The 12,196-nt window shown below is 54.4% G+C and overlaps 1 protein-coding gene across 1 annotated transcript in view; it reads left to right on the top strand.

The window, feature by feature from the left end:
* The window catches only part of SLC66A2 (solute carrier family 66 member 2), a 54,424-nt gene extending 42,496 nt beyond the window's left edge, over positions 1-11,928 (top strand). The window contains exons 5-8 of the mRNA XM_077752714.1: positions 531-747; positions 11,136-11,347; positions 11,526-11,633; positions 11,846-11,928. Coding sequence (XP_077608840.1) covers positions 531-747; positions 11,136-11,347; positions 11,526-11,633; positions 11,846-11,928 — 620 coding nt within the window. The remainder of the gene's footprint in view (positions 1-530; positions 748-11,135; positions 11,348-11,525; positions 11,634-11,845) is intronic.
* The last annotated feature ends 268 nt before the right edge of the window (positions 11,929-12,196 follow it).

Genomic DNA, 12,196 nt, shown 5'->3' with positions numbered 1-12,196 from the left:
TTGCAGGTTACCTCATGTAACCGTTAAAACAACGGTGAGAGGTAGGTTACGTTAGTTCTCTTCCACCTGGAGGCACGGAGACACCTGGTCAAAGACACAGAGACACCTGGTTAACTAATCCACTTGTGGAGGGAAGGGCTGAGGATTCTAACCCAGGGGAGAGATTTCAGAGGCTCAGGTACAACCCCTTCACTGTACTATCACAGGACTGAAGGATTTTTAGCATCTTTACGGTGAATTAATGTCTGAATCAAACTTCCTCACAAGTGCCCTTCCAAGAGCATATGGAGCCCCACAGCCCATATCCATGTAATATACATTGACCTTGACCTCCTCACTCGTTCACATCCTCTCCTCGTGCTGACCTTGACCTCACTCAGTTTGCATCCTCTCCTCACGCTGACCTTGACCTCACTCAGTTCACATCCTCTCCTCACGCTGACCTTGACCTCACTCAGTTTGCATTCTGTCTCCTCATGATGACCTGACCTGTAAGCCTAGTTTACATTCGTCTCTCCCTCTTGCCCTAGACTTTGACCCTCACCACTTCTGGCACTGGAGCAGCTTTGGGGACTACGTGCAGTGCGTCCTGGCCTTCACGGGCGTGGCGGGCTACATCACGTACCTGTCCATCGACTCGGCCCTGTTTGTGGAGACCCTGGGCTTCCTGGCTGTGCTGACCGAGGCCATGCTAGGTGTCCCGCAGCTCTACCGCAACTACCGCCACCAGTCCACTGAGGGAATGAGGTAGGCAGGCGCGGTCGCCCTACTAGACCCGTTGGCACCCGTGGTAAGAATCGAATGTGCACGAATCAAAAGCCAAACAAAATATGGCTGCCGTGTTTTCAGATATGTTTGTAAAACCACCGGGTAAAGAGCAGTGTGAACACATTGGTCCTTTGACGCCTGGATGTGTGAGCGGAGATGTTCGTGTGGGACAGCTGGGGAGGCCAGGGCCCTCTCGTGAAGCAGATGTGCGGCGCAGGATCTGAGAGCCACCCTTTCAGGCTGGGCCTGGAGCAGCCTAGTGGGGGGGGCGTTCTGAGCGTAGAAGGGGACGAGGGGCGAAAGCTCTGGCCACAGAGCAGGGAGGCGGCACTCAGTGGCGGGGACCCCGTACCATGGGTTATGCTCTTGGAAGCAGCTGTGTGTCTGGCAGAGCAAATGCGCTGTTGCCGTCTGGGTCTTCAAATGGCCTCCGAGTAATGGGAGGCCAGTGGGAAGCAAGTCTCGAAGGCGTTGGGTAGAGGCCTCCTCTGTCCTGGCCCGATGAGAGTCTCCTGTGGCACTGGAGTAGAGCGTCCGTTGGAATCCCAGGGCCCCCTGGATTGGCTGGTTCAGAATCTTTGTCATTCCTACTAGTTGTTCCTCTAGCACTTGCTTGCTTCCTGTGATGGGGAGCTCCCTCCCCACGCAGGCACTTACACCCGTGCAGGGCTCTCTAGAGGCCCCGTAGTAGTACCTGAACCCCTCGTGCTTTCTTCCCTGAAAGCCGCGCAGACCCTCGGCCCCTCCCAGGGTGGTTCTGTGTGTGTGAAGGCAGCATCGTGACCCTGCCTCCCTGGGGGCCTCTTCTTGTGCTTACCCTCCTCAGGTGCATTGGCTCCCTCTCCTGTGCTATGGCTTGCAGGCCCTTCCCTACCCATTTCTCCCTGGATGGATGTCTGTTCCAATGAAGCATGACCAAAGAGGATTAGTGTCCACTTTCAGACATGAATGTGCAGCAGGAGGCCTGTCCCGGGGCTGGGCATGGTGTCCCCTCCCTGGGGACCCTTGGCACCTGCAGACTCACTGAGGCTGACCTCCTGGTTTGTGTCCACTGCGTGCTCACAGTGGGCTCATGTTGATCCCGTGCCTGCTGCTTCCAAGCACACGTGCCTATGTCTGCATGACTGTCCCTGGACTGTCACTGTTCACTGGTCACTGTTCACTGGTTAGGCCCTGGAGGCATCGTACTGTATCTGACATGTAGGGGTCACCTTGGCAGTTGAATCCAACACTGTCTCAATTTTCCAAGTCCAAACTTTTGTGATGGGAAAGGGCTCTCCCTGGGTCAGAAGCAGGCTAGAGTGGAGGCTGCCGATGCCCAAGGCTAGAAGCTGTGATCCACGGACGGAAAGCTGAGTCCACAGACATCTCCAGAAGGCAGAAGATTTAAGCTTCTTAATGTAGGAAATGACACAACAGCTTAATCTCCCCAGTGCCATCAAGAGCAGCTTTCAGGGCACTCGGGAAATTACAACAACAATTCCATTTATGGTGATATTAAGAGTGTAAAATACTTAGAAATTAACTTAACCAGGGAGATAAAAGATTTGTACAATGGAAACTACAAAACACTGCTGAAAGAAATTAATGACCTAAATAAATGGAAAGATATTCCATGTTCATGGACTGGAAGACTCAATAGTGTTAAAATGTCAATACTACCCAAAGCAATCTCACACTTCATGGAATCCCTGTCAAAATCCTAGTGATTTATTCTTTTGCAGAAATAGAAAAACCAGTCCTAAAATTCATATGGACTATTAAGGGACCCCAAATAGTCAAAACAATCTTGAACAAAACTAGAGGACTCATACTTTCAGATTTCAAAAATAACTACAAAGTCCAGTAATCAAGACAGTGTGGTATTGGCATAAAGACAGATAGACTGGTGGAATAGAGTAGGGAATCCAGAAATGACATTTACATATATGGTTAAATGATTTCCAAAAAGGGCGCAATAACCAGTCAGTGGAGAAAGGACAGTCTTTTCAACAAATGGTGCTTAGAAATAGAATATCCACGTGAAAAGAATGACGTTAGACCTTCACCTGGCACTGTATAAAAAAACTAACTCAAAGGTGATCAAAGACCAGAATGTAAGACCTAAAGCAATAGAATCTTAGACGAGGGGCGCCTGGGTGGCTTAGTCGGTTAAGCGTCCGACTTTCGCTTAGGTCATGATCTCGCAGTTCGTGGGTTCGAGCCCCGCGTCGGGCTCTGTGCTGACTGCCAGCTCGGAGCCTGGAGCCTGTTTCAGAGTCTGTGTCTCCCTCTCTCTCTGACCCTCCCCTGCTCACGCTGTCTCTCTCTCTCCTAGAAATAAATAAAACATTAAAAAAAAAATTTAAAAAAAAAAAAGAGTCTGAGATGAAAACCACAGAAAAGCATCATGACATTGGATTTGGCAGTGATTTCTTGGATGTGACACCAAAGGTGCAGGAAACAACATAAAAAAATACATATTGGGCTTTATAAAATCAAACAGTTTTGGGGCACCTGGGTGGATCAGTTGGTTGAGTGTCAGACTTTGGCTCAGGTCATGATCTTGCAGTTCGTGGGTTTGAGTCCCACATTGGGCTCACTGCTGTCAGCCTGTCAGTGCAGAGTCTGCTTTGGATCCTCTGTCCCTCTCTCTCTGCCCCTCCCTTACTTGCGCTCTCTTCCCAGCCCCCCCAAAATCAAAAAGTTTTATACTAGTAAAGACTACCCACAGAGTAAAAGGCAACCTACAGAACGGGAGAAAGTATTTGCAAATCATGTATCTGCTAAGGGACTAATATTGAAGATATAAAGAGAACTTCTGAAACTCAACAACAGAAAACCAAACAACCCAACTAAAAAATGAGCCACCTGGGTGGCTCAGTCAGTTGAGTGTCTGACTGAGTTGCAGTCACGACCTCGCAGTTAGTGGGACTGAGCCCCACATTGGCTCTGCGTTGACAGTACAGAGCCTGCTTAGAATTTTCTTTCGCCCTCTCTGCCCCTCCCCTGCTTGCATGTGTGCACACTCTCTTTCTCTCTCTCTCAAAATAAATAAACATTTTTTAAAAATGAGCAAAAGACTAGAAAAAAACTTTTTCCAGGGCAGACATACGAGTGGCTAATAAGCACAAGAAGATGCTCTACCTCAGTAATCATCAGGGAAATGCAAATCAGACTACAGTGAGATTTCACCTCACATCCATTAGGATGGCTGCGCTCTGAAAAATAGCAAGTGTTGGCGAGGATGTGGCGAGGTGGGGCCTTAGCACTCTATTGGTGGCCGGTGCAAATCAGTGCAGTAACTATGGAAAACAGTATGGAGGTTTCTTTCTTTGTTTTTAAAAATTTTTAATGTTTTTATTTATTTCTGAGAGAGACAGACGGCGTGAGCAGGGGAGGGTCAGAGAGAGGGAGATACAGAATCTGAAACAGGCTCCAGGCTCTGAGCTGTCAGCACAGAGCGCGACGCGGGGCTTGAACTCACGAACTGTGAGATCATGACCTGAGCCGAAGTTGGACGCTTAATCGACTGAGCCACCCAGGCGCCCCAGTATGGAGGTTTCTTAAAATAAAAGACAAGGGGGCATGGGTGGCTCAGTCAGTTAAGCATCTGACTTTGGCTGAGGTCATGATCTCATGGCTTGTGAGTTCGAGCCCCGCATCAGGCCTGTGCTGACAGCTCAGAGCCTGGAGCCTGCTTCTCTCTCTCTCTCTCTCTCTCTGCTCCTTCCCTGCTTGTGCTCTCTCTCTCAAAAATAAATAAACATAAAAACATTTTTTAAAAGTAAAAATAGGGGCGCCTGGGTGGCTTAGTGGGTTAAGCGTCTGACTTTTGCTTAGGTCATGATCTCGCGGTTCGTGGGTTCGAGCCCCGCGTCGGGCTCTGTGCTGACTGCCAGCTCGGAGCCTGGAGCCTGTTTCAGATTCTGTATCTCCCTCTCTCTGACCCTCCCCTGCTCACGCTGTCTCTCTCTCTCCTAGAAATAAATAAAACATTAAAAAAAAAAAAAGTAAAAATAGAATCACCATATGATCCACACTCCCACTTCTGGGTATGTCCCCAAAAGACTTGAACACAGGGTCTTGAGATGTCTACATTCGTACTCATAGCCGCGTTATTGACAAGAGCTCAAATGTGGAATCAACCCAAGTGTCCACTGATGGACGAATGGGTTCACAAAATGTGATGTATAAATTGCAATATAATGATTCATAAGAAATGTATTTGGTCGTTCAGATGAACTCTTCAGAGAGCTTCTGGGCTGGTGAAGGTGTGGAGATTTGGGGAGAGTGGTGCCCCTGGAGAGGACGTGGAAGCTTCGCACCCCCCACCCAACTTTGCTGAGATGCCACTACCCATTTAAAGTGCCCAGTTCGATGGCTTTTAGTATATTGTTGTGCAGCCATCACCATGGTCTAATTTTAGAACATTTTCATCATCCACAAAAGAAACCTTGTGCCTATTGGTGATCACTCGTCATTTGCTCCCAACCTCCCCCTCCTCCCGCCCTAGGCAGCCACTGACCTGCTTTCTGTCTCTAAGGACACTTCCCACAAGTGGAGTCACATAGCACGTGGTCTTTCATGCCTGCTGCCCTGCCTTGCGGAGCGTTCCCAGGGCTCTCCCGCTCCTTTCTGAGGTTGGGTCATAATATTGCATTGCATGCATATATCACTTTTGTTTGTTCTTCATTCGATGGACACTTGGGTTGTGAACATCTTTCCGGCGGGTATGAATGATGCTGCTGTGAACATTTATATACAAGTTTCTGTGTCTGTGTGGACATTTGTTTTCATTCCTCTTGGAAATCCCGGCAGTGGAATTGTGGGATCAGATGGTAGCTCTGTGTTTAATTATCTGAGGAGCAGCCATGCTGTTTTCTACCCTCACCAGCACGTGTTGTTATGTGACCTTTGATTCTAGCTATCCTGGTGGGTGTCACACAGGATCTCGTGGTTTTGATTTGCATTTTCCTAGTGACTAACAATGTTGAACATCTTTTCGTGTGCTTCTCGACCATTTATATGTCTTTGGAGAGATGTTTATTCAGGTCCTTTGCCTATTTTTAAATTTGGTTGTTTGTCTTTTTGTTATTGAGTTGTAGATTTCTTTATATACACGCGATACTGGGAGCCTGTCAGGTGTATGATCTGCAAGCTTTTCTCCCATCCTGTGCATTGTCTTCACTTGCCTGATATTTTCCTATTCAATTTAAAATCAAAAGATTTTAAATTGGATGAAGTCCAGTGTATTTGTGTGTGTGTGTGTGTGTGTGTGTGTGTGTATGTGTGTCTATGTGTGTGTGTGTTGCTTATACTTTAGTTGTCATACCCAAGAAACCATCGTCTGACCTAAGGTCACAAAAACCTACTCTTTTGGGGATGTGATTTGGGTGGATTTTTTAAAAAATATTTTTATTTATTTCTAGGAGAGAGAGAGACAGCGTGAGCAGGGGAGGGTCAGAGAGAGAGGGAGACACAGAATCCGAAACAGGCTCCAGGCTCTGAGCTGGCAGTCAGCACAGAGCCCGACGCGGGGCTCGAACCCACGAACCGCGAGATCATGACCTAAGCAAAGGTGGGACGCTTAACCGACTGAGCCACCCAGGCGTCCCTTGGGTGGATTTTGATGGGTGGGAGGAGGGAAAGGTCTGGGCCTGGGCTGGGTGGAGTCGGGGCGGCTGGGGAGGCCATGGCACTTGGCCTGCTGACTTGTGGGCTGCCGGGCAGGGCAAAGATGAGGCGAGGGGTATGTTAGGAGTCGTTTGAGAGGAAAAAATGCAGGAGCCAAGAATGAGGAAATGGGAGCCGGGATTAAAACCGTGGCACGGCAGGGATGGCCAGGTGCGGGACGACTTGGCGGCCGGCAGAAAACTCCAGCTCCCAGGAAGGACATGGCCTGGGGCTCGGGAGGGGACGGGCTAGGCTTCCTGCTTTGCTGGAACCCTGCGCTGGTTGAGTCTCCTCCATATAGTAGGAGGGGTCAGGCTCTCCCTCGGCTGGGACCCCAGAACGCCGCAGGCATGTTGAAGAGTGATAGCCCCGCCTCTGCGGCTCCCCCCCCCCCCCCCCCNGCTGCAGGTGATTGGAGTTCACATTTCACCGAAGGTCCTGGGGATCTTGGGGACAGGGCCCCGCACGGTCTTGGGGTGACAGCACGAGCTTGTACATCAGAGCCCTTGCCGTCTGCGCAGGGGCGTTCCTTCCCGAGAAGCGGATCGCTCGGGGTGGCATCTGTCTCCTGCACTGGGCCAGGCAGGGACATCCTGGTTAATATGTGGCCCAGACGGCTGGCCGTGAGGCCTCTGCAAGGCTGTCACATTCCTGACCCTGAGCCATAGCTCACTTAAGGGCCAAGGCTGGGTGAGGCGTCTGGTCTGTGTAGCTAAAAATGTTCCTTATATCAGGTGACCTCACGTCTGAGAGGTGACCTCACGTCTGCACATGCACCTGTGCACTCAGGGCCCTGGGGGTGAGGTGGCCTCGGGTCCTGGGACGGTCTGCCCCACAGGAAGTGCTGCTGTGTGCAGTCCCAGCCACCAGTGGGGGGAGGGGCCAGCTTCTAGCCAGGTGGCTGTCAGGGGGCCTGGAGCTGTTAAGGCAGGACCAGCACCCTAACCCCGGGAGTGTCCTGGCCCTGAGCAGCTGGGGACACATGTGGGCCTTTGCAGGCGGCCGTCCCTCCAGCTCCTGCTGCAAAGCCCCACTTGAGAAGGTTCCTGCCCGGCCCCCCGCCTGACCCCGCCGCCCAGGCCGGAGCCATCTCTGTGGCTCCTTAGGGTTTCCTTGTGTTTCGAGGGGTATCTCTGGGGCAGACTGTGCCTTGAGCTCTTAGTTCCGTAAAATGGAGCGAGCCTCTTATCCTGAGCCCCCCCGCCCCCCACCGTTGCTTCCTTCCTGTCTTCATGGCAGAGATCCCAGTTGCTTTTGGAGCTTCTCCTTGAAGTGCTTGCTTTGTGGGTGTGGGTTTTCCTTTGGAAAGTGTAGTTGTTGTGGGTGTGGGGGCTGTGAGCCCCCCCTCTGCGGCGCAGGGTGCAGTTCACAGCGTCTGCCAGGTGCCTGCGGCCTCCTGCCGGCCCAGCCCAGGCCCGCAGGAGACCGGTCACGCGCCGTCAGCGCTGTCCCCTGTTCGCACCACTTCCCTCACTCGGCTTGTCGCTGTGGTGTGTCCCCCACCTCCATGGTCCGTCCCCCTAATTCTAGGGGTGTCGTTAGCCCAAGTCCCTGCCCAGCAGCCCCGCTGAGGCCCTGAGCCATGACGCAAAGTCACCCACAGGCTGATCCCCAGCTGGCGCTACAGACCAGGGCAGTTCAGATGGAGGGGAAGGCACAGGATTGGGAAGTGGAGGGTTTTGATTACCACAGGTGACAGATCCTCCTGGGAAACGTCACGGCAGCCGGCACTGCCCCTCCTGCTCCTTAGCCACACTGCCCAGGGTGGACTAGGTCACGTGGCCGCAGGGACCAGTTGGGGAAGGTGGCCGGTGGTAGAATGCAGACCCAAACTTCCAGTCTCGGGTCTTTCCCATGAGGCTGCAAGGGTGAGCCCATCTCTCCCCTGAGCATGACTGCAGGCCTGGGCAGAAGGCACAGAGCCGCTGTGGGGACGCCAAGAAGTCAGCCGCGTGGGCAGGTCGGGGGAAGGAAACCACAACTTGACGTACGGATGATTGACAGGAGTTCTGTTTTCCCGCCCACCTCTGCCAGCCCGGACTCAGCACAGCGTGGGGCTCAGCACTGGGCCCTGGGCACGGCGGGAAGAGCTCCAGGAGGAGCCTCCTCCACTGGTCCTGGCTCGGGACAGGCCCTCCAGGGCAGAGTGAGGAGACGCCCCAGGTGGTTGGTGTCCGTGTTTGGCCTTGCTCTTATGTCCTGTCCCCAGGCAAGTCCCAGTCCGGAAGGGCCATTGTCAGAGCTGGGGCCATGTGAGCGGTGGCTGGACAGGCACCTGCCCCTGAGAGTGAAGGGGAATCCTGAGGTTCTTTCCCTCCCCCCTCCCACCATGTGGACCTGAAGCCTGCGACACTAAAGCCCTGGCTCCTCAGCCAGAGGACCTGGGAAAGGAGTGTCCCCGAGGCACAGAGTCAGGGAGGTGGACAGGGATCCTGTAAAGTTGCATGTGACTCCTGGGTTCATGCCAAGCTATGCATGCATGGACTTGGCCCCAACCTGCATACCCAAGGTGCTGAAGACTGAACACTGGGGAGGACCACCACCCACGTCCCAGCCTGGCCCCGAGTGCTGCCTGCACAGTATGGACCCGGGTGGCTCTGCAGAGGCCTTGGAAACTGAGCTGAATTGATCTGCAGCCCACGTCAGCTGCTGTTAGAACACAAAACCCAACATTCACCATAGGGCTTAATAGGGCATACAGTCTCATTATATGTTAAAAATGTCCATGATACAAGTCCAAATTACTCAACATATGAAGAATCGGGAAGATCTCAGCAGCTGTCAAAGGACACGGGCACCAGCAGACAACGGGGATGGTGAACTGGGTGACAGAAGCTCTGTGGTCACTGGAAACCTCTAGAGAGCAAGAGTGGACCCTCTGGAGGTGAGCGGAAAACAGAACATCTCAGTAAGGATGTGGAAGCTATAAAAAAGAACCAAATAGAAAATTTTAAGTTAATAAATACAAAAAGCCAAATAAAAATGTACTTTGTGAGTTCAGTAGCAGAATGAAGATAACAGGGGAAAGAGTCTGTGAACCTGAAGACAGACTGATTCAAATCATACCTTCTCAACAACAGAGCAAAACGGGGGGTAAAAATAGACGCAGGGACAGTAGCAAAAGATGTAACATTGATGTCGTCTGAGTCTAGAAGAGAGGAGTATGGAGCAGACAAAAATAGTTGAAGAAATAATGGCTGAAGACTTTCCAAATTTCATGTTCGATAAACTCAGATTTTAGATGTTCTGCAAATCCCAAACATGTATCACAATCTGCTAAAAACCAAAGTTAAATGTTGAAAGCAGCCAGAAAAAGATCTGTTATATATAATAAATCTGGATTTTCAAAATGCAGAATTAGTTATCAGCTAACTCAGAACAAACATTTTGAAATACTATGTGAGCCAACACTACAGGCCAAGTAAGATGTATCTGTGGGCTGTTTGGACGTGGCGTGCCTGCCCACAGACAAGCTGGATGGAGCTCGGCCTCAGGCCGTTTCCCAGCGACCATCCCGAGAAACCTCGGGCAGCCGTGAGCGGAAAGGTCAGGAGAGCTCTGCCTGTCCGCTCTGCACGGCCGGTGTGGCAGGGCAGTGGCGGGAGGGGGCCGGGAGCAGTGTTCGAGGCCCGCTGCACCCACGCCTTGGGAGCGCGGGAGATGGGGCTCCTCACTGCTTCTGTCCGCGAGAGTCAGCCTGGGGCTCAGAGGCTGTCCAAGCGCCAGGGCTCCGGGGTGGAGGTGTGGCTGCTTCCAGGAGCTCGGCGCCTGCCTGGCCCTCGACACAAGTTCCCCTGGGCCTGGTGTTCGCGCTCAGAGTGCATCCTGTCTGCTTGGGGATCTTCACCCTCCTTCCTGCTGCCTCGTGGCACCACCCCCAGACTCCGCGGTCTGGTTTCATTAGCTGTAAAAGGCTCAGCCTGCTGGCAGAAATGGCCTGATTGGAACATCGTGTACACAGGAAAACAGGGCGCGCGGGCTCACTGCTCGGCAAGCCAGGGCTCGATGGTGCGCGTGTGGAATGTGGGCCGAGAGTGACAGCTGTTCCCACTTTGCTCACCAAGGATGCCTGTCCCCCTACAGACTGATCTGAGGTGTTTGAAGGGGGGTTGGCGTCCATGACCAGAAATGGAATCGCCCTCCAGGGGCCTTCCATGTGAGGGGGTCTGGCCAGGCGGGGATTTCCGAGAGCAGCCGGCTTCTCTCTGCTTCAGCTGGCAGCCCCTGGTTTGTCCCCTGGGTGCAGACTGGGGGCTCCACGGCCGGGATGGGAAAGCTTAGGGTGGGGGCCACCTCTCCTGGCGAGGCTCCGGTGGCTGAGTGCGGCTGTCCTGAAGTCCTGCGGCCGTGGCTGCGGCCCCTGCCCGGCCGGCCCCCTGGGATGCGGCGTGGGGAGGGGGTGACCCCGTCCTGAGGCCACGGCGAGTCTCCTGAGGGGCACACAGCAGACGTGCCTGCAGCTGGGAGGGACGGAGCACCGTGAGGCTGCGTGCCCCAGCCGTGCCCACCTTTGCCTGCCCCAGGCAGCTGAGTGAAGGCCTTCCTGTCCCCGTGGCTGTGCGTGCAGTGGCCTCGTGGTGAGGATGGGAGGGATGAGAGGGACGGGTTGTGACCTGGGTGTCCCCTGACTCCCCTGTCCGCTGCGCCCCCAACCCCGTTTTGCTTCCCGGCCGCCTGGTTTGCACCCTAACCCCTGGCCCGTGTCTCCACAGCATCAAGATGGTGCTCATGTGGACGAGCGGGGACGCCTTCAAGACGGCCTACTTCCTGCTGAACGGCGCGCCCCTGCAGTTCTCTGTGTGCGGCCTGCTGCAGGTGCTGGTGGACCNAGCACCGCCGCCTCCCGGCCTCCCTGTCTGGGGCGGGCAGGCACCGGGGCCCAAGAGGGTGTCTCGGCCGCTGGGATCTCTGTCAGCCCCTGTGGGTCTGGGGGGAAGGGCGGGGGGCGGGGGGCCAGCCCCGTGCTCGCTCGCCCCGGGACGAGCGTGAGTGCGCTTTGCAGCTAAGGGCTGGGCTGTGGCTGTTCTCAAGGCGGCAGAAAAGCAAGTGTTCTCTTCCTTCCTCTCGCGAAACACCTGTCTGGGGCCTGAATGTGCTCACAGCGCCAGGAAGGGCAGACGGGGCCGCGACGGGCCAGGAAGCCCCTGCGGGTCTCAGCCTGCAGGAGTCGCGGATGCGCCTGCAGCCGGCCCGGGAGGCCCTTGGGAGGGGTGGGGCGGGGCAGCAAGAATGAGAAGTGGCCCCAGGAGAGCCCAGGGTCCCGGCGCACAGAGCCTGGTCTCCGAAGGGCCCGGGTGCAGAGAGTGCGCCTGATTCGTGTGGGAAGGAAGCACGGGGACGCACGTCACAAGCATTCTTGATCGTCTGGCCAGAGTTGGCCTTTTCAGGGCCACCTTCAGTGCCGCTGCCTCATGGGACTTAGGACTCGGCCGTCTGCTCGGCAGTGAGGCCCAGAGCTGTGCCCCGGGCCCCCTGAGCCTCACTGCTATGCTGGCCTCCTCCTAGAAGGCACCGGTGTGGACCCTGCCGGGGCTCAGGGGCGTGTGGTGGGGTGCAGGCGGCCTGCGTGTGCTCCCGGGAAAGCCGAGAGCCCACGACCCGGTCCCCCAAGGAGAGCTGCCTTGCGGGACGTCTCCCCTGTATTCAGGGGACACAGCCCTTCATCTTCCAGGACAGGGAGACAGTCCCTGGGTCAGGAGTGGGGACATGTGCGGCGGGTGCCCCTGCTGCTGTCCAGTCCCACACCCCACAGTCTGAGCTCTCAGGCCTGGAG

The sequence above is a fragment of the Crocuta crocuta genome, unplaced genomic scaffold, assembly GCF_008692635.1.
Source record: "Crocuta crocuta isolate KB4526 unplaced genomic scaffold, BGI_CrCroc_1.0 scaffold101, whole genome shotgun sequence".
In the NCBI taxonomy this organism is placed as follows: Eukaryota; Metazoa; Chordata; class Mammalia; order Carnivora; family Hyaenidae; genus Crocuta; species Crocuta crocuta.
This window is presented reverse-complemented; position numbering and strand designations above follow the sequence as displayed.